The sequence below is a fragment of the Vidua macroura genome, chromosome 1, assembly GCF_024509145.1.
Source record: "Vidua macroura isolate BioBank_ID:100142 chromosome 1, ASM2450914v1, whole genome shotgun sequence".
Taxonomy (NCBI): Eukaryota; Metazoa; Chordata; class Aves; order Passeriformes; family Viduidae; genus Vidua; species Vidua macroura.
In genome coordinates this window covers 130,850,505-130,871,128 of record NC_071571.1, presented here as the reverse complement: position 1 = coordinate 130,871,128, position 20,624 = coordinate 130,850,505, and the positions used below count along the sequence as shown (strand labels likewise).

At 41.9% G+C, this 20,624-nt stretch overlaps 1 protein-coding gene across 1 annotated transcript in view; it reads right to left on the bottom strand.

Annotated features, from left to right (window-relative positions):
• The window catches only part of LOC128816255 (neural-cadherin-like), a 54,612-nt gene that overhangs the window by 17,788 nt on the left and 16,200 nt on the right, over nt 1-20,624 (bottom strand). Inside the window, exons 6-18 of the mRNA XM_053993720.1 lie at nt 17,745-17,994; nt 16,683-16,825; nt 16,163-16,335; nt 15,004-15,172; nt 13,144-13,314; nt 9,635-9,807; nt 9,365-9,532; nt 8,194-8,443; nt 6,825-6,952; nt 5,469-5,655; nt 5,190-5,333; nt 3,230-3,513; nt 695-2,312 (exon numbers count right to left, since the gene is read on the bottom strand). Coding sequence (XP_053849695.1) covers nt 695-2,312; nt 3,230-3,513; nt 5,190-5,333; nt 5,469-5,655; nt 6,825-6,952; nt 8,194-8,443; nt 9,365-9,532; nt 9,635-9,807; nt 13,144-13,314; nt 15,004-15,172; nt 16,163-16,335; nt 16,683-16,825; nt 17,745-17,994 — 3,858 coding nt within the window. The remainder of the gene's footprint in view (nt 1-694; nt 2,313-3,229; nt 3,514-5,189; nt 5,334-5,468; nt 5,656-6,824; nt 6,953-8,193; nt 8,444-9,364; nt 9,533-9,634; nt 9,808-13,143; nt 13,315-15,003; nt 15,173-16,162; nt 16,336-16,682; nt 16,826-17,744; nt 17,995-20,624) is intronic.

Genomic DNA, 20,624 nt, shown 5'->3' with positions numbered 1-20,624 from the left:
GAAGGAATGCCCTGAGCCAACATGGATACAAGCATCCCAAAATATTTTTACCTGTGTGTTTTATTTTCCTGATGGGCTTATTATGGGGGGCACCAGATCACAAGAATACTGCTGCCTAATTGCTAAAGCAAGAAGGGAAAGAAGGCTTCTCTCACACTGTATGTAGTCAGCATTCACAGAAAATTCCCCCATAACAGCATTTTTCAGCTGAAGACTTAGATGAATGTTTCAGCAGTTTACATATAAGTTCAGTTTAAGTGTATACACTAAAATTCAATTCAGTCAGGAGAAGAAAAAAGGTTTAAGGAGGAGAAAGAAGGTTATCAGCATTCAGACTCATCATTTCTCAGCAACATTATGAACTTCAGTAATTTTTTTCTCCCCTGATATGTTAATGCTGCTGAAAAATTGTATCTGAAACCCAGAGATCATTACTCAAGTTTGACAGAAAAGTGCCAAAAAAAGCAGCCAGTTATGTTCCTTCTTCAAGGCTGGTTCACTTTCTTTCACAAATCAAGTGGCCCAGGGACCTGTGTCCCACATACCTACTGCTCTCTGTTAGGGTTTAAGCAAACTTCAGTAGCACCTCTACTAACAGCTTACGTGGAACAGGACAGAGTCCTCCTGTAAAACTTAAAGCTGCTTCTTTTGGCCTTATGTTACACTTGGAAGCAAACATCAGGGAGTGATTTACCATCATAGCTGTAAATGAGACACTCCATGTAGCCAGCAGAATGTGGGTGGTCGTTTTGGTCCCCGATGTTCACGGTCAGGGTGTTGGTGGAGCTCATGGGTGGGATCCCACTGTCTGTGATCAGGATGGGCAGGTAGAACACCTTGTGCACCTCCCTGTCAAAGGTGCGCAGTGCGGTGAGCACGGCACTGCCATTGTGGAAGTCCTGCAGGCTGAAGCTGGTCAGGCTATCGAAATCACTGAGAAGGTGAAAGGAGAAAGGTGCTCCGTTTGCAGCAGTGTCTCGGTCCTTGGCATACAGCAGTGTGGAGGTCTCATTCATTTGGACAACCTGTGGAGAAGCTGCGTTTTCCCAGACCACTGGGTTATAATGTGCCTCAAACTCTGGCCCGTTGTCATTTACATCCTGCAGAGTCACTAAAACAGTGGCACTGCCAGTCAGAGGGGGCTGTCCCATATCAGTGGCAATCACAATGAGTTGGTACTGAGCCACTGTCTCATAATCCAGCAATCCTGCAACCATCAGCCACCCATCGCTAGCCAAAGAGAACTGGCCACCTGGATCAGACTTGTTTAGCAGGTGGAAAGAAAACCTCCCATTCAGGCCAGAATCCAAGTCAACAGCAGAAACCTGAATAACTTTGGTGCCAACTGGTACATCTTCCCCAAGTGCAGCCACTTCATAGAATTGGGGATAGAAGACAGGAGCATGATCATTGGAGTCCTCCACATAGATCACACAGTGAGTGATGCTGAAGAAATCCATGTCCTCTGCTTTCACAGTCAAATTGAATACCCTCTCGTGAGGCTTCTCAAAGTCAACCCGTTTGCGTAGTCGGATAAACCCACAGTTGTTGACTTCATCTGTCTCTATGGAGAATTTGCGGTCATTGTCTCCATCAACAATGCTGAATGTCACCATGGCATTTTCTCCCTCATCTCTGTCCACAGCAGACACCACTACCACTTCAGTGTTAATACTCGCATTCTCAGAGACAAATGCTGTGTAAATCCTTTGCAGGAAGACTGGAGCATGATCATTCACGTCAGTCACCAAAATAGTGGCGGTGCCTGTCCCAGTGAGCCCTCCTCCGTCTCTGGCCTCAACCACCACTAGGTATTTGTCTTCCTTCTCACGGTCCAGGGACCCAAGCACTGTAGAGATCGTGCCACTAACTGAATCAATTGAGAACAAGTTCAAATTAATTGCATTTTTGACATTCTGAATGATACTGTATGTTAGCACAGCATTTATACCAGCCTTGGGGTCATCGAGGTCCACTGCTGTCATTTCCATGATAGGAGTGTCAGCCGGAGAGTCCTCAGGGATGTGGCCCGTGAAACAGCCATCCGACACACAGAGGAAAAGGGGTGCGTTGTCGTTCACATCCCTCACTTCTATGATCACATCTGCAAAGCCAGTCAGTCCCTCTCCGCCCTCATCCGTTGCAAGAACGAGAAAGCGCCACGTCGATCGCTTCTCCCGGTCTAACCTTTTGTGTGCGCTGATCTCACCTGTGTTCTCATTGATGCTGAATTCGCTGCTGGCTCCCTGCCCGTGCAGGGAGTAGTTAATGGCATTTTGATCTGCTGCTTGGTCAGGATCCGTTGCAGAAACCTGGAACAAGACACAGCAGGCAATTGTTTATGTTAAAAAAAAGGGAAATCACAGTTCTCTTATTGATGGCAGCTGCTACAGTGCAGGCTAAATGAATAGTGTGCATTTTAACAGCAAGCATCTATTTGCTTGAGTCATTCAAGTACTCTTTCAATAAACATCATGTACAGCCTAGAGAAACAGAAAGAGGACATTTTGACAGACTAATACATTCTACTTCCCCATATATTTTGGAAAGAGAAAAAACTTTAGGAAGAATCAGGTGAAAATAATAATAGTTCTGCTGACAAATATTTCTTGTGAAATTTTTGGAGCTGGAATACAAAGGCAAGCAGAGGCTGATTCTCCCTGAGTTTACAGTCTGCTGTGAAAACAGGTCATGCATCCAAGCTGGTGATCAGCACAGCCAGATTTGCATCCAGGGATTGTTTGGGAGATTACTAGTTGGGCCTACCAAGAACTGCTCTAACAACAACACAATGAAGATGATTGAACTGGAGTCAAAGAACAATCCCTGGTAATGTTTATTTGGTAGCATAAATTTAACTGTTACATACATGAAATACACGTGCCACAACCATTCTGTGCTTATACAGTTACTCAAAATGTGACAAATCTTCTTTGTAAAGGAAAGTTGTCACATTTTTCAATACTTAGAATCAAATAATTTTAAAATCAGTTTGGAAAAGACCCTTAGGATCAAAACCAACCACTATTTACATAGGTGAAGAGAGCAAGTCCACCACAAAAAATTACCAGGTTTACTTTATTCTATTCTTTACAGAAAGTTGCTAGCTAAGTCCTAATACCAGGCCTCAACCACCCTAAATAAACTATCTTTTTGGATTTGTGTGAATGGATGGGATTGAGCTGAACACAAAGCTAGGTTTTGCCCTGCTTTGTGGAAACTGCTTTACCTTTAGGACAAGTACAGGCAGATCAGTGAGCTCCTCCAAGACACTGCCCTGGTATTCATTCTGAGTGAAGACTGGTGCTTCATCATTCTTATTGACAACATTGATGATGATAAGAGTGTGGTTTTCCCATTTTCCATCAGAAGCTACAAGCCGGAGCTCATAATGTTGTTCTTGTTCATAATCCAGAGGCTGAGCAATGAAGACAGTTCCAACCTCAAGTTCCACATCAAAAACCCCTTTCACATTTCCTGAAGTGATCTGATACCTTAGTTTGGCATTTGCACCTATAAGAGAAAGAAACAACTGCCCCCTGTTCACTCTATGAATGCTCAATCCAGCTATGCACAATGGACATGTATCCAAGAGAAACCTTATTTTCCAAGACTGTTGTGTGGTGTGTGTGTGTGAGATAAAACATAAAAACATACACAGAATGATCTGTGTACGTAATTTGAAGATTTTGTGTGTGGCAGATGGGAGGCTAAGTTTACATTTATATTTACAAATATAATTTACAGACACAGACAAGCACTTGTTGATTGATAATGGAGAAATTGTGTGACTCTAAATTGTTGTGCATTCATTTGCCAATAATAAAAAAGTAACATACTATGAAAATACAAGAAGCTATTTTTACTCAATGTTTCCTAAGTCTCTCATGTCAAATGCCAGTATTCCTTAACTTTTTCTTAAACCACGGGGTGGTGCTAAAATATAACAGAAGTCCTCTATTTTGAGCAAGAATTCATCTTAGAACGTTCCACCTGTGCAACAGCAGTTGTTTGATTGCTGCAAAACATTTAGGAACAACAACAAGTAGTGTAGTGCTTCCTGTTTACTTATTTGGAAAGGTAAAAAAATACATTGTGTTCCAGTATACAAAGTAATTTCCTAAATTAAATAGGTGAACAGCTAGGACCAAAAAGAACATTCAGCTTTTTAAGTTGTGAGTCAGCAGTGGATAACAAGACTAGAGCAATATGGATGACAAGACTAGAGCAATATGGATGTCTAGAAAGTGAAAAGGCTGTGTTCAACGTTAGTGCTTGAAAGGATTTGGCTGCCTTTGTAGTAAAAGCTTGAGCATCACTTGCTAGCAGCTTTTGTCAAATTCTCCCAAGTGCAGCAGCTGGTTCCAAAGGCCGCTCTACGCCTCTCTCATGGGCACTAAGAGGCACAGGCATTGCAGCACTGTCACAGAAAGGAACAGCTAGCTCTCACTTATTCTCAGCAACACATCCCTCTGGCTCTCATTTGGGCTCTGTCACCAGCTTGCTTTCTTTTAACCAATATATTTGTTTCTCCTCGGCAAGTTGAGCTGGACCAGCTCACAAAAGCAACCAAAATGCAAAGACAGGGACTGACTAGTGTTACATGCTGTTGGACTGGCTCTGCCCATCTGGTCTCACCACACAGTAGGGGTAGCTTCACACCATCAGAGCTGGTGTCAGTGTGAGCCCAAATGGAGGGTCTGACTTTCCCTTTCTTCCTGACTTCATTTCTAGCTGTGCCATCCCACATTTTCCACTGTTTGCCAGATTCTTCCACAAGCATATTTAACCCACTAGCTCACCAAAAAGCATATATTTGATTTTTTTTTTTGCAATAGTGGTAAATAGAACTGACTCCTAGGGAGATCTTGAAAGCACAGGAGTCAGTAAAAAGCAAGCATGTGCTCCGGAAAGTGAGTATAAAGTTACAGCAATGTTGCAGTTCCAGGTGATTTCATTCTGCCCCAAAGACATTGCCAGCTAACTTAACCTTTGCACTACGAAGCTGAGCACCCAGTTAAAGAAAACACTCACATGCACCCAGAACTTCTCTCCTCACTTAATGTTGAAATGTGGAATTGTCTCCTGAATGCAGAGAGCTGTTTGCCCGTGAAAGAAGTAGCCCTACCCTACACACAAACACACATTAACACGAAAAGGACTTAAAAAGACATGCACAGTCCACTCACCTTCATCTTTGTCATCTGCTGTTGCTGTCACAACAGGACTTCCCACATCCCTGTCCTCATCTATGCTGACCTCATACACTGGCCGAGGAAATGCCGGAGCGTTGTCATTCACATCACTGACAAAAATCCTCACGTAGGCTGTGTCTAAGAAGGAGATGCAAGAGGAGCATGCAAAGTAGAAATGGCAGAGGTGGAATACCTTGCATTATTCCAAACAGCTCACATACCTGCCAAGCCTATGGAAGTTAAAAAGCCTAATATAGAATTCCTTAGTTTTACCTGTGTTGGGCTGCCCATGAACACCAGGTCTAGCAGATTCTGATAAGTCCTGAGACTGAACTTCAATCAAGTAAGAAGCTCTTTTCTCTCTGTCAAAAGATGCCTGGGTGTAAATAATTCCTGTCTCAGGTTCAATGGTGAAGAACTGATGATCCTCATTAGCATCTTTTAATATTAAGTAGTGAACCTAAAAAGGAAATTGTTAAAAGAGGTTACATTTTCTATTTTCATTTGTATGTCCAAGTGCTGTGACCTCCCCCTTCCTCAGTAGCCTCCTGGTTCTGTCTGCAAAGTAGCAACACTCTGAGGAAAGACAGATCATCTGAACATATTTTTTCTAAGTATTTTGTTTATTTTGATATAAAAAGTGCAGATTTCTCAAACAAAAGAACATCTGTACCAGTGATATCAAGGCCCATCAAGCCCAGTATCTAATCTCCAACAGTGGCCAGTAGGAGTAGTTAAGAAAGATCATGAATAACAGAAGGAGAGAATGTATGGACTGGCACATCCCTGGTGTCTCCTCAGCTTCTAGTAATCCACTGTGCTTCTGATCTCAAAAAAGAAAAAAAAAAAAGAAAAAAAAAAAGAACAAAAAAAAGCTAATAATTTGGGTCCTGTTCAACAAGACTGAGTAAATGAAAACTTCCACCAATGAAAGCTATTCACATTTTTCCCTTTAATAAAGGTCTTTCTCTGAAAAAACACCAGTTCCATTCCCACCCTCAAGTCATGCCCAGAGCAGCACCAGACTGTTCTACCACACAAGTTGCCCTTCAGAAGCTACAAAATGAGCAGAGTTCTTAGAGTCTCCACTAGCTAGAGTTTCTTCACAGAAGAGCTAGTAGGATTTTTAGAAATGGCTCAGGAAAATGCAAAGAAAATGAGTAATTCCCTTCAGCACTCTGCTTTTTCCTAGGGTTGGGTCATTATTACTATGATGGTCAAATGTTGGTTTGACCAATGATGGTATTTAATTGACCCTATTTAAAAGGCTGTGAATAACTGCCAATAATCACTGATGGTCAATTAAAAAATGAGCTAAAGAGGCAGGAGTTTGAAAACATGTCCTGCAGCCCCATCCACTCAGCAACCCTGAGAATCATGCAGCAGTGCTTTGTCATGGTTGCTGGATCAGGATGAGCTGCCACGCTGCATGACCCTGAGATCACGAAGAGCATCTTCTCTGCCTGCATCCCGTGAGATGCACACCAACCATAAGATAGACAAATGCTTGACAAGTGCTGTAAGAACTACTGGTGGCTCATTCCCTGCCATCAGCTGACTGCACATTCTCACTAATTACAATACTACAACTTGAGTATTGTGAGGAAAAGAACTGGATTAAGGTCAAACCTCTCCATGTAGGCCAGAATCCAAGTCCATAGCTAACACCTGAACCACGGACGTGCCAACATCAGCTCCTTCTGGCACAGACACCTCGTAGTTAGAAGACATGAAGAATGGAACATTGTCATTGACATCTGAAAAAGGAGTTGATGAGGATCATGGTAAGAAGATATTTGAAAACTTTTTTGTTTACTGTAGGGTTTTTTGTTTTTTTCCCCACAGGTGTATTTTGCTTGGAGGAAGAACTTACATTGTTTATAGTAATAAGCAATCCTGCTCTGGGTTTTCCCATTCTCATGGTAGCAGACTGGAGGCATTTTATAGACACTGGGCAGTTTCTGGGAGACAGTGGCCTAATCCCAGCTGAGATAGTGGCTAATGATTTGACCAGAGATATACTAAGTCCATGAATGCCAGGACCAGGAGAGCTTTCATCCACAGCTAAATTACCGAAAAAGGATTTTTTTCTTGTGAGCAGAATGAAGTTTCTGCCAAATTCTGGTACCAAAAACTGCACTACAGGAGAAACCTTTTGGGACAAGGTCCATAACCTACAAGGTTAGGAGCCTCAGACCCTGCTCTATGGCCTGAAGGGGTTTTGCATTGGTGCATTGTGAAAGACAGGACAATGCTGTGATAAAGTGAAGCAGGAAAGTTGAATTCCCTTTCAAATTACTACCCCATTCTCATTTCCATGGTGGTGGGCAAGACAAATGTTTTTGCTGGAGACTTAATTTATTCATATTTTCATTTGAATGTCTGCCTAACAAAAGTAACTCCACTAATCCTGCAAAAAGCAGGGATTAATATCAGTTTTATAGTTTTATGTGGATCTACTGGAACAGAGCCTTATGAAAAGATCCTACTATAAGGAGGTTTGGATCAAATTTTTGAAAATTGCATTTATCATAAGGATACATTTTATTTCTGTAGATGTAATCTCAGTATGCAATGGAAAATACTGAATGTAACAAAAACCCCTAAACAGATATCCAACACAAACCCAGCCTATCTGAGCTGTTTCTCTTTTTATAGCACACACTATTTCCAGTAATACTCATCTCCTTTCAATAGCTTGGAACAAGTACTAGATTTCTCCTCCTTTCGAAAGAAAATCTTTCTGATTACCTTTACAGAACCAGGCACAGTGCTGCCTAAACATTCAAACAGCCCATTTTTGCACTATCACATCTCCACATTTGATAGTAATACTTAGGAATTGTCTCAGACATTGTTTAATGACTGCATAACTTTTTACAGTATAGAAATGTACAAAGCATTCTGAGGTGGCTTGGCATTTCATGGATGTTACCTTAATTTGTGGCATTACACTAAAAATAATAAGAATATTTTTCTGAACAGCAGCAAAGCTTACCTGTTATATTGACACAAACAGTGGCAAAGGAAGCTAAAGGAGTCATTGCTACGTTTTGTGCCCGGACTGTCAGGGTGAAAAACTTAGTAGTCTCAAAGTCAAGTGGTTCAGCGACTAGAAGAGAAGCAGATCCATCAGCTCTGTTTGGCTTCAGATAGAAACGAACTGGCATGTTAGTCTCTGGAACTTGACCCTCCTCCAGGTTATACGTAACCCTGGGATCACCAAGAGGGGATGTGGCTTTGATGGTCTGAAGAAGAAAAGAGCCACCACATACATTCATGAAGCACGGGGTTGCAAGTGTTGAGTTTGATGGCAGAAACATACAAACACGTATGTACTCCAAGAACATACATGCCTGTATGACTCAGGTAACAGACAAAATAGAAACATTTACAGAGCTGAGTTTTATTTTACAATATCCAGGTTTGGTGCAGGTGTTTAATCAACAGAAAATTTATCTGCCTGTAAATGTGCCAAGACAGAACTGCAGCGCAGCTATAGGAAATCCCTCCTCTCTCCTCCTTCCAAAGCAAAACTGATCCATAAGGAGACCGTTTCTCCACTGAGTTGTACATTTCACTGAGCAAGTTACAGAAGAAAAACTCAAACCCTAAATTGTTTCCAAGTGCTTGAATATTACATGCAGGAGGAGGAAGGCAGGAATTATGTGGCAATATATAGAAGACTAAGTCTTCTGTCCTTAAAGACTAAGTCTCTATGGGTTAAAAAGGAGTTGGTTTGAGTTAGAAGAGTCCGAAGCAAACTATGTCACTCCACGCTCTCGGGCTAAACTGAGAAAAGCTTTAAGAAAGACACAAGCAGATAGCACAGCCCACTGAGGATGGTGGAGTGAGGAGATGGCTCTTAGAGGGAATACACAAGAATTTATTTCTCTGGCAGCATATAAGTCTTGCTTCTGTGGAAGCACACCTTGAGGGCCATTAATATAAGAATTCACTGGGAAAGCTGCTGCCAGCTGAAATGCCACCCTATTCTGTGACAGGTACACCTGACAAACTTTAATGGGTGCACAGCAGTGAAGGCTCATAAGGGAATAGTGCAAGGCAGTAAGGCTGCAGAGCAGGCATCTGTGAACTTCTGACTTAGAGCATAACAGAGGAAGAAGTGGAAATGAAGAGGGAGGAAAATAGTCAAGCTTTTAACATACCACAATCTTGGTGTCACGAATGGTGTTTTCGGGGATGGTTACCCAGTATGTGCTCTGCTCCCACCGGGGTGGCTGGCTCAGTGCACTAGTGACAGTCACCGTCAGCTCCACGGTGCTGCTTCTGTTCCCACCATCTGTCGCTACAATATAGCGGCTAATGCGCATTGTCTAGAAACAAAGGCACAGGATACTTGAAAACTATTTGGTACAAACCAAGAGATTGCAATTAACCCTCTGCAATGGATTTGAGGGGCTGGAGTCTCACATTACCTGGGGTAGTGGGCCATTCACATACACCCAGCCTGTGCTGGGGTTGATCTGGAAGTATTCCAGCTGATGCTCTAACATTGAGTATGTGACAGCAGCATTCACACCCTGGTCACTGTCGTGAGCTGCAACTCGGAGGAAACTCATCCCCACTGGAGTGTCTTCGCTAAGGAAGTCTTTGAAAAGACAAAGGTATTGTCAGCAGGTCTGCTCTGGTTTAGCAGGCTGTATTTGTAAAGAAATACCCCTGTAAAACATCATTGTTCCCTTCATGGGAGACTAAACGCTTCTGTACTGAGGCAGTTTATAAAGAATTGTCACCAACGATGTCTATAGTCCTCTTTTAGCTTCCCCTTCCCTCTCCCCTGCCACGCTGGGTTGTTAAGTGAGCTGCTGGTGATGCAGATTTACTGACACTGCTGCTGCCAGCACTGGTGCCTCTCCACGGCAGCGTTGGCAAGCCCCACAGTGGCTCGCATGCCGACTGCTCTGGATCACAGCCCAGCCTGCTGGGCTCAGCTGATGATAAAATCAGGTTGGCATCAAAGGCAATTCTGTGTGAATTGAATTAATCTTGAATATGAGTGGTGCCGGCAGCACTGCCAGTGGGAGGCACTAGGTAATAGCAAAGCATAAAGACTCAGGTCACAGAGAAGATGCTTCCAACCCCCCAGCATTTTGGAAAAGCTGACCAGGGCAAGGGCAATGGTCATTTAATGTATTTCTCTTTCTTTAGGTTTCACTCCCTGTTCCCAGAAATCCACCTCTGTCAGAGGTCGTGTCTTTCTGCTTGTAGTTCTAGAGAGACCAATCCTTCTTTGAACCTGCTTAGATAATTGTCATCTAAAAATCTGGTGGCAAAGTCACGCATTTGAAGAGCCCACTGCACAGATGAGTAATTAATTTTGTCTTCCTAAAACCTGATTTCTAGAAGGGACACCAACAAAATGATGGGAAATCATAAGCAGTCATTTCCTGCTCCCCTCCACTCTGCGAGTCACAGTTTCATATTAAACTCTTGCATCCCTGCCAGCTGTCTTTCTTCCACACTCATCTTTACATTACAATGATTTTTGTCCAGCTCTTCTCTCTATCCTCAGCCATCCAATCCCAATTCCTCCTTCAAGCTATGTGTGCTTGCCTGATTGTGGTTTTGAGTTGTTTCCTTGTACTAAGGCTCCACCAGCTCAGTGTATTAAAACTGACAGTGGGAAGGCTGTTGCAGTTGGGTTTAGGCAACCCAGTCAGTCTGTTAATTCATGTCTTGTTCAGAAACTATTTCATATCTTTGATCTCCCTTATATGTGTGTCCTTTAGCATTTTTGACGTGGGATAATCAGAACTGCACACTACTTATGGAGCAGTCATGTTTTCTGTTTTGGTCTTCTCCTTTAATGTGTACAGTGTGTAGTAGTGGAGCAGTACAACTTTAAATAACACCAACCACCTGCTCCATGAGCAGTAGTTTGAGATTTACATGGCTTCAGTCACCCCTGTGTCATTTAATTGGCTTGACTTGTCCCTGTATCATTTAATTGTCCTGGGATTCTTGTATTTGGTGTGTCAGGAACAGACTAAGCTAATCTCACAGGAGATTTACCAGCACTAAGATATAAAGTGCCATAAATCACTGTAAAATCCTCCTTTTTTGTGTTATGTTTTTGTTTGTGTGTGTGTGTGCATTTGTATTTATTCTGTCTTTAACAGTCAAATTCTGTTAAATTGCATTGCAACAAAAAAAGACAAAGTTACTTGGAAGGGTGGTACTATCTCATTTCATGTGCTTTGCTTGCTGCTGATACAACTTTAACATTTACTGTACCATCCCTACTACAGTTAAGCATCTCTTTAATGTCTGTTTTGCAGACAGATGATAAGATGCATGGCTAAATCGGGAATTTGACCAGCATGCTAGTCCTGAGAGTAAAGAACCAGCAGTTTCCAGGATGAATAGAAACCTATGACTAATGGCATTTGATCTTGTTAGGGAAGAAGCTATTTTTAATTCTGTGACGTTCAAGCATTGATTACTTATGTAGAGATGCTGGGAAAACGCTAGGCAAAATGTGACCTCATTATCTGCAGTTCTGCCATCTCAAAAAGCTGCTTTTGCTTCGAAACTTTTGCCAGTACCCTCTGTTCATGAAAAAAAGAAAAAAAATCTGCCTGTTCCTCGAAGTGGTGAAGCCACCATAATTACAAATGCAACCTCTCAGCTTCACAGTTTTTGAAAAAGAGGAATCCTGGGCAGTTTCACCTGGAGGACACATGTGATAGTAGAATAGAAAGGTTCATCTTTGCACAAACATTACCTCTACCTCAGGGATTGTCTGCTCCACTCAAAAATATTTCTCTCCAGAAAGATCATTCCTACTCAACTACTCAGTGCTGCTTTGGCCACGTTTGCCAAAGACATTGGTAAGAATGTAGAAATGGCTATTCCAAATCTACACATTTTAATGAATTTGGCACTTAGAATTAGTCACTACAAGATACATTAAAAGGTGCAACACAATTTTCCTTCTGTCCTTGTACATAACTCAGAAGTGTAGATGTATATTTAGCATATTTCCCAGCAGGTCACTTCTTGTTAAAGTCCTAAAATATAAACATCCAACTTATTTTTGAGTCCTTCTAAAATGCTGGCATCTGTGATGTTAAAGAAAATTTTCTTATAGGCCATCTTCATTTTAATAAGGCATTGGTCACTGCTTTGCCCTCCACAACATTTCACACAAGTGGCAAAAAACCTCCAAAATGAAATTGTTGGCAGATGCACCAGAAACAATTTTTTTCCATTTTCAAGCAATTATGCAAGGAAGGACCTGTTCCAGTCCAATAACTAGAGATTATAGTCATGACTTGTGGATGACATTAAATGTAGAGAGTCCAAGTGTAATGAAATGCAGGATTCTACTGGAGAAGCATCAAGTCAAATTAAACAAAAGACTGATGCAAAGCATATCATGTGGGGATGAAAAAGGGAATGGCACCAGGTCAAATGGGAAAAGCTAGCTCAGCAGGACAGATACAGCAGGTGTTGGCTCCCAGCCAAAGGCAGCCTAGAAACCAAGGATTTTGTGCTGCTTGACAAGACATAAATGCCACTTCAGTCTATTCAAACAGAGGTGCTGTGCTACAGAGACACAGATGACAATTATACTTCTAGTCATGGTTGATGATTTCCCAGCTAGGATGTCATGTTCTGTTTTGGGACATCAAATAAAAATTCAGTGCGGAAAAAAGCTGGGCAGAGAAAAGCTGCAAAGAGAAGGGATCAGATCAGCCTCATCTGTAGGAGTGAAGTATGTCAATGTTTTTAGGAGAACTGCAATGACTAAAGAGGACTGGTTAATTCTGCACATGTCCACTGAAGATGGGTTAAACAGTAAATGGCTTAGTGGGCAACAAAGGAAGGTCAGTCACCTAACAGAGTGACCACTGTTACAAGGAACAACCTTCTAACAAGATTCATGTGGCAGTAGTGGGACAAGCAGTTAAGTAACACTCACACTGATAGCGACTGTTCTCAAACTTGGGATCGTTGTCGTTGATGTCAGCAATGAGGACGGTGACCTGGCACACGCCGATCAGCGGCTCCTGCGCCTGGTCAGTGGCAGTGACAGACAGAGTGTACTCCCTCTGCTTCTCCCGGTCAAAACTCTGTGTGGTGGTGATGACTCCTGCAAACACAAACACCTCCTGTGCTGCCTGTTACAGCCTCAGGACTGAATTTGCAGAGAGGAACCTGCACATCTTCTGCGCAAAAGGAAGCTCTGACCACTTGCAACACAGCCGTGAAGCTCGATCCTCACTGACCCTGCAACACATGTCTTGGGCTAGACCAACTCCAGTTCTCTTGTCTCTCCTCTCCTCATATGCCTCATGTCGCCTTTTTCCTGCTGCCCTGATAAGAAGCTCAGTGTGAGTATCTTGTTATCTCATGGCTCATGGAGCACAGAAGGACTTTCTCCTTCTCATTGAAGGGCCTCTCTAGGTTTACTCCAGTGGTAGTCCAAGTGACTGAATCAGCTCATTATTACTTTGAGGAAGAGCCACACCACAGAAGATACAAGTGATATGACCAAAGTAACCTCTGCTACAGGAGTTGGAGGCTGTCTCATTGAACAGATTAAAATTGGGTAAAATCATATAGTGGATAAATCAAGCAATTTTCTCCAAACTTCAGGTTTTCCTCCCTACTAGTCAAGTCTCTCTCTGTACCTCTGCTATTTTCTTCTGGTTAGCAGATTTTGAACCGGGCTTCTTGAGGCCACTTCTAGACCTATTTCTCTACAATGCTCAGAGTTCTTCAGCTCTGTTGTAGTCCCTTCCAGTCTCCTGCACAGTCCTGGACATAACAATATCCTATTTTCCTATTTTGACTATGGAAACATCAACAATTATATAACATCTTCATTTGAAATAAATCATATACAAAGACATTGTTGCCTTGCTCTGTATGAGGGTTTTACCTGCAGTGCACTGGATCTCCTATTTGTTCATGAGATGAGAAATAAACTGTGGCCACATCATAGACAAGAATAAACTTAACCTGCAAAAATCACACTTTCTGCTCTGCATTTTTACAGCTACCCTTGATCCAAATAGGAAGGTAAGTGATACGGAAGACATTTTTATCTTCTTATTGAATTGGGATTTGTTTCCCTATTTAATTTGCATTTGGGACCCCCAATGTAAGAAGGATGTGCATCTGTTGGAGTGAATCCAGAAGAGGGACATGAAGATGATCAGAGGGTTGGAAACCTCTCCTGTGAAGACAGACTGAGCTGGGATTTTTCAGCCTGGAGAAGAGAAGGTTCCAGGGAGACCTTACAGTACCTAAAGATGGCCACAACAAGAGCTGGAGAGGGTCTGTGGGCATGTAGTGATAGGACAAGGGGTAATGGTTTTAAACTGAGTCTAGATTAGGAAGAAATTCTTTACTGTGAGGGTGGTGAGACACTGCCCAACACAGGTTGGCCAGGGAAGCTGTGGAAGCCCCATCCTTGGAAGTGTTCAGGGCCAGGTTGGATGGGGCATTGGGCAGCCTGGTCTAGTGGACGATATCCCAGCCCACAGCAGGGGTGTTGGAAATAAATAATCTTTCAGGTCTTTCCCAACCCAAACCTACTATAATTTTAATCACTACAACCTTAATCTAATCTAATCTAATCTAATCTAATCTAATCTATGTGCACGGCTATTTACATACCCTGAGCATTTTCCAGTGTTTATCCTATAAACTGTCACAGCTAACCCTGCAGTTACATGGTTAAGCATAAGCCCACATGAACATACCGATACGGTGGCATTTTCATTACAACACAATGTCATTTTCATTTTTTTCTCAATAACCTGAAGCTACTGACCTGTGTCTGGGTCAATGCTGAAGCCTAGGGAAGCTCCATCTCGGTGCATGAGCCCATACTTCACCTCTCCATTGATGCCGAGGTCTGCATCATAGGCTTCTACCTGTAGCACACGCGTGCCTGGAGGCTGGTTCTCCAGAACCCAGGTGCTGTCACTGTAGTAAGCGCACTAAAAATACACCCAAACATCCGACCCTAAATATTACATAGAGTCACGTGAATCTGCTGCACAATGCCAATATTTTTCCAGCAGGTCTGGGAAAAACTTGGAAGAAAATTTCTACTACTAATTATGCACACAAAGAAATCAATCCCTAAGGGAGAGGAAGGAAAAAGGAGGATGAAGACTTTATCTCAGGGTCCGGGTGTCGAGGTGGCCCCAAGAGTGTAAAAGTCCGTGTTTCCCAGCCCACACAGCCGAAGAAGAAGTCTGAATGCGTAGGGTCGGCTTCTCAAGGTTGTTTATTTTCTCTTATCTATAACATTCTTTCTCTGACCTGCTGAGCTCTGTCTAGCAAGTCATCCATGGTGTTCTGTCTGCCCTCTACAGTGGTGTTTACATTTTATACTAAAAACTACATGTACTATGTTTAAAATAATGTGCCAATATCTATTATTTATGTTGGACAGTGTGTCCCTACCTTAAACCAATAGAAAAGTGTCACCATCACACCAAGACATGGAGGACAAGACGAAGGAGAATCCCAGTCCCAGGAGAATGCCCAAATCCCTCCATCTTGTCCCCTCAAACCCCATTTTAAAAAGCCCCAAAATTCTACTTTTTCACCCTGTGTTAATTCAACTATCACACTACTCAAACCCTTGTGGCTTGTAATTACTCATACAAAGTTGGCAGTTTTTTCCACGGGCTAAAATCGAAGCCACAGGTGTTTTTGACTTCATGCCAAGGTCTCCAAGCCCCCTGCCAGGGTCTTGAGACAGCCAGGGCAGCCAGAGGGATGTCCTGGGTTCCAACAACTTTACACTTCCTCTAGGAAGAAAGCTGACTGCTTACAAGCTGACTGTTCACTTATAAGTTCATTCTGCTCTGCACACACAGACCCTTCAAGCCCACCAGCAACCACCAGTGGCTATGGAGACTCTATTATCCCAGTTATAATTTAGATGGGAAAAGAGTATCTGCAGAAAGACATCTTACCTCTCTAAAGACAGGCTTGTTGTTATTAATGTCATTAACTCCTACAATAACCTCAGCAAAACTGCTGAGAGGAGTGGGTCCCCCCGAGGCATTGTCATCTATCGCAGTGACATTCAGGGTGTACTGTGGCCCTTTCAGATTGGGTGGTGGGTTTCTGCGGAGTTTAATGATACCTGAATTTGGAAGCATAAAGTGTCATGTTAATTTACTCTGTAAACACACAAAATCAAGTGAGCATCACATTTTTCTGTCACTGTATTGCTGGCTCAGTTTGTATTTTGGTTTCAAAGCACAGGAACCTCTCATCTTAGTCTGCACACCCTTGGATCAGGATCCCAAGTTTTGGCTGATAGTTGAAGAACAACCATCATATCAAAGAACTAATCCTCACTGATACAAAGCATCCTCATTTGCAGATTATATAAACATGGTGCTTTCTTATGGTTCTTGACATACAGGTGGAGCAGAGTCAGTAGAGATTAGACAGTAAATAACTATGTTCCAAAACCTCTTTCCTTACCTTTCTGGCTATCCAGCTCAAAGTTGCCCTCCTCATTGCCTCCTGTAATCAGATAAAGTAGCCCATCTCCATCAGGGTCCTCTGCCCGAACAGTAGCCACCAAGGTGCCGGGACCAGCATCTTCCGAAAGGAAAGTCCTGTAACTGATGGACATAAGGGAGCAATGGCAGCACACAAAGTATCAGAATAACCATCACTGTGTTAACCATCAGCAAGATTATGACCTCATTATGAATGATTTTTTAAAGCTTTGGGCATGCAACCATGGAATCTTAAATTGGTTTAAGATATGACTTTGTTCAACTTTTGGTATTTATTTTAGGATTGTAATCCTGTACTTTTGGTATACATGATTTTGAAGGATCCCTTGGAGGATAACAATATGCACCATAATACACTCTACTGTAAAACAGGCTCATATATTTATTAAAGTTGAGAAAAAGGACTAGTATCTGCCATGCAGCGTTTCTTATGTCCCTATATATTAATGGAAAGCATCAGATACTACAGTGATGAATGTAAAAAAAGTATTTAATTTTGTAAATAAATATATGTATGTTTTGTATTTAAAACATGCTCATACTTCAAAATTGTGCAAAGAACAGAAATTATCTTGATTAGGGAAAGGAAAGAAAATGGACTCTTAAACAAGCAAGGGCTCATGAAATTAGCTTACAATACAATCTGTTGATGCTAAAATTAAGTTTCAGTAGTAGTTTTGCTAATTACTATATTTACTTGTCACCCATTTATACATGGATAATCACTTGTAGGCCCAGGAGTCAACACAGTCAAAAATATTCCCTGTATAGACAGGTCTTTGATTCATTCTGTTCTCTCTCTATAAAGTCAATATATGGTACCAAAAATTATGTATTTTTAAAATACAATCTAGAAATGAAAGTCCAACTTCTAAAGCCTTTCTATATAGAAATTACGCTCCAATTTCACCAGTACTTACACTTACACAAAACAACAAGGGACCATTTAGCCAAGTGCTATTAAGGTTACATATGTGAACAGCATCTTTTAAAAGCAAAGCAGGTGTTCAAGGTGCCTTACACGGCCTGGGAGAAGACGGGAGCCTCGTCATTGACGTTGGCCATTCGGATGCGCACAGACGCCGTCCCTGTCCGAGGGGGATGTCCTTTATCGACGGCGATCACCACAAACTCGTACATGTGGTTGGCTCGCTCAAAGTTCAGCCTCTGGTTAGAATTGATGACCCCGTGACGTGTGATGGAAAAATCAGTGCTCTGGATGAAGTAAGAGATCTCAGAGTTGGAGCCAGAGTCGCAGTCTGTTGCAAGCACTATTAGAAAGCACATTTAACAGAATAGTCATATTGCATAGGAAGTTTGGTATGCTGTTTCCAACTCTGTTTGTTTGTTAGTTTTTGAGAACAGGCATCACCTAAATCTGTTTAATCCATAAAAGTTTTTGTTTGTTTGTTTTGTTTGTTTGGATTTTGTTTTGGTTTGGGTTTTTTGTGGTTAGAGTCTGGGAACTTAGCAGGAGGCTGGGAGTGAAAAATCAAAACAATTCTTCCCTCTGCTCCAATTCAGCCCGAGTGATCTCAGTCAGGTGAATTTGAAAGACAGCTGTGATCCCAGCACTGCACAAAATGCTTTGTACAAATAGCAATCAACACTGGTAATTAGCACACAATCAGTATGCACGTTGGTTAGCATTATCAGTCATAAACTGGTTCCTCACTCTTTCCAGGAATGTCATGTTCAAATTTAATTAGCTCCCAGCTAGTTATACACTTTTTAATTACCTGGTGCTTTGAGGTATGATGAGTGATTAAACATTCCTCCCCAGTAAGTGTTTATTCAGTACGCGGAGTGTCCCATCTGCTCAAGAGTAGCAAACCAGCATAACAAAGCATCAAAAGTGATTTTGAAGAGCAGAAGCTCACCTCTCCAATTACCTTGCAATTTTTCTAGCTTAAGAATGAGGCTTCACATCATACCCGCACTGGTAATAAACAAACTCCTTTTTCTACCAATAGGATCCAGATGCAGCCACTGTGGTAGCACACAGCCTTGTGGAAGCAGAACTGATTGCAGTGCGTGGACACCCCAGCAAACAGCTGCAGCATTATTCATAGAGGGGTGGCAGAAACAACCTGTCTCTGTCAGGATATTAACTCAAAATAGGAAAGGAGCAGAGAATTATTTCAAAAATACACTGAAGAACTGTTCTACTTAGTTGCAAAAAATTTCAACTGCATCTGCCTGTGGATAGTTACTCATCTTTGTTTACAAGGATATTTAGAGTGGTTGTAAGGTTTTGTTTAAAATCTCTCCAAATCCTGCTGTGAATAAATGTTTGTGTTACAGACTACAAAATCAAGGGCTTTAGAGTTAATGACTCTCTTGCTGCACTGACAGGCAAAATATATTAAAAACTCAAAGACTAAAATGACAGTGATTTAAATCTGTCAAATATAGTGGTTAAGTATTTTGTTGTTGTTTTTAGAAAGGCATGCAGAATGTGAAAAACTTATCTGATTTGAAAAATTCAGATTTAATCTACAGTCATTAGTGAGCCATTTAACCATTCACAGAAATACATGCTATGTGCTTAATGATATGCTTCTTTTCCCCCAGATGTTTTCTGGCAAATAGTGAATGTGGTACTTACTTGTACATGACAGAAACATGCCTTACCTGGGAATTCTATTGCACCTGGGAATTCTATTCCCCTCCATTTCGTTCCATCCTGGAAACCGATGTGCCTTGCAAAGGATATTTTAAGGATCATATGCCAGCCACAAGCAGCTCTGTGCTGGCTTTGTATGTGTTCTGAACTAGCTTAGTGCAAACTAACTCTGGCTCAAAAGCTGACTGAGTTGCCAGCCACAGCTCCAAGCCTTGTTCTGCTGGCACAGTGATGCAGCTGAAGGCTGAGAGCACCCTCCGTGCTCCAGACTTTGAGTGTGCTAAAATAAAAACCGGTGAAAACTGAAACCTATATTTGCATCATCCACAGTTTTAACGAAAGCATTTATCACACTACCTTTCTCACTGCCACAAACAGCTACAGGCATGCCCACAATGGCAGAAGCTGACATATTTGCATTTATTTTTGTTTGTGGGTCATTCTGAGGCCACAACATCCCATCCCTCAAGGAGCTACAATGAGGGTAAGAGCTCTTTGTTTTTTTTTTTTCCTGAGATACTTACCTTGGCAGTCAAGAGTTAGTGGCACAGGTCTCATCCTGCACAAGGTACAGCTTCCTTGCAGCCACTAACAACCCTGCTCAGCCCTTCTACAGCAAGTGAGTCTTCACACACCCATTTCCACTGACTGTCACTGTACTTCCACCTCACATTTTCTTTTCTAAGATGGCTCTTTCTCTTGAAACGTACCCCATGTGGCAAGACAACAACGTGGGATGCAGTTGCACAGCTTTGACATTCTGCTTGCTTTGGACATGGGACACACATTTTTCCCCCACAAGTGGAATTTTGATGAGCTTTACAAGTCCTCTGGATAGAATATTCATCTCTTTAAGGAAAATCACATGCTTAGGAATTTTAGGATTTGGTTATTCTGATCAATTGCTTTCTTCCCAAGAGCAATTAAATCTAAAAATGAAGTATGACAAGCTCTGAATTCTCTTAGCAAATGTTTAGAAAAAGCAGGCCCTGCAGCCCCCTTACACAAGGGAAGCTAAACTACCTCTGAAACCTGCAGAGTTCAGCTCCAGCTTTGGAAAATTTACATTTTCATCTTTTTGCTAAGTCTTGCCTTGGCACATATTCATTTCTCAGGGTTCATACCCCCTGAAGTCTTTTATCAGCATACATATTTTAGCCTCTAAAAATGTCACCTGTGCAGTCAGGGTTTATATGCAAGTGACACATGGCCATGTTAAAAACAACAAATGTTCATAGGCTTTCAAATTACTTTTCCTTTAACACTTTGCAAGTC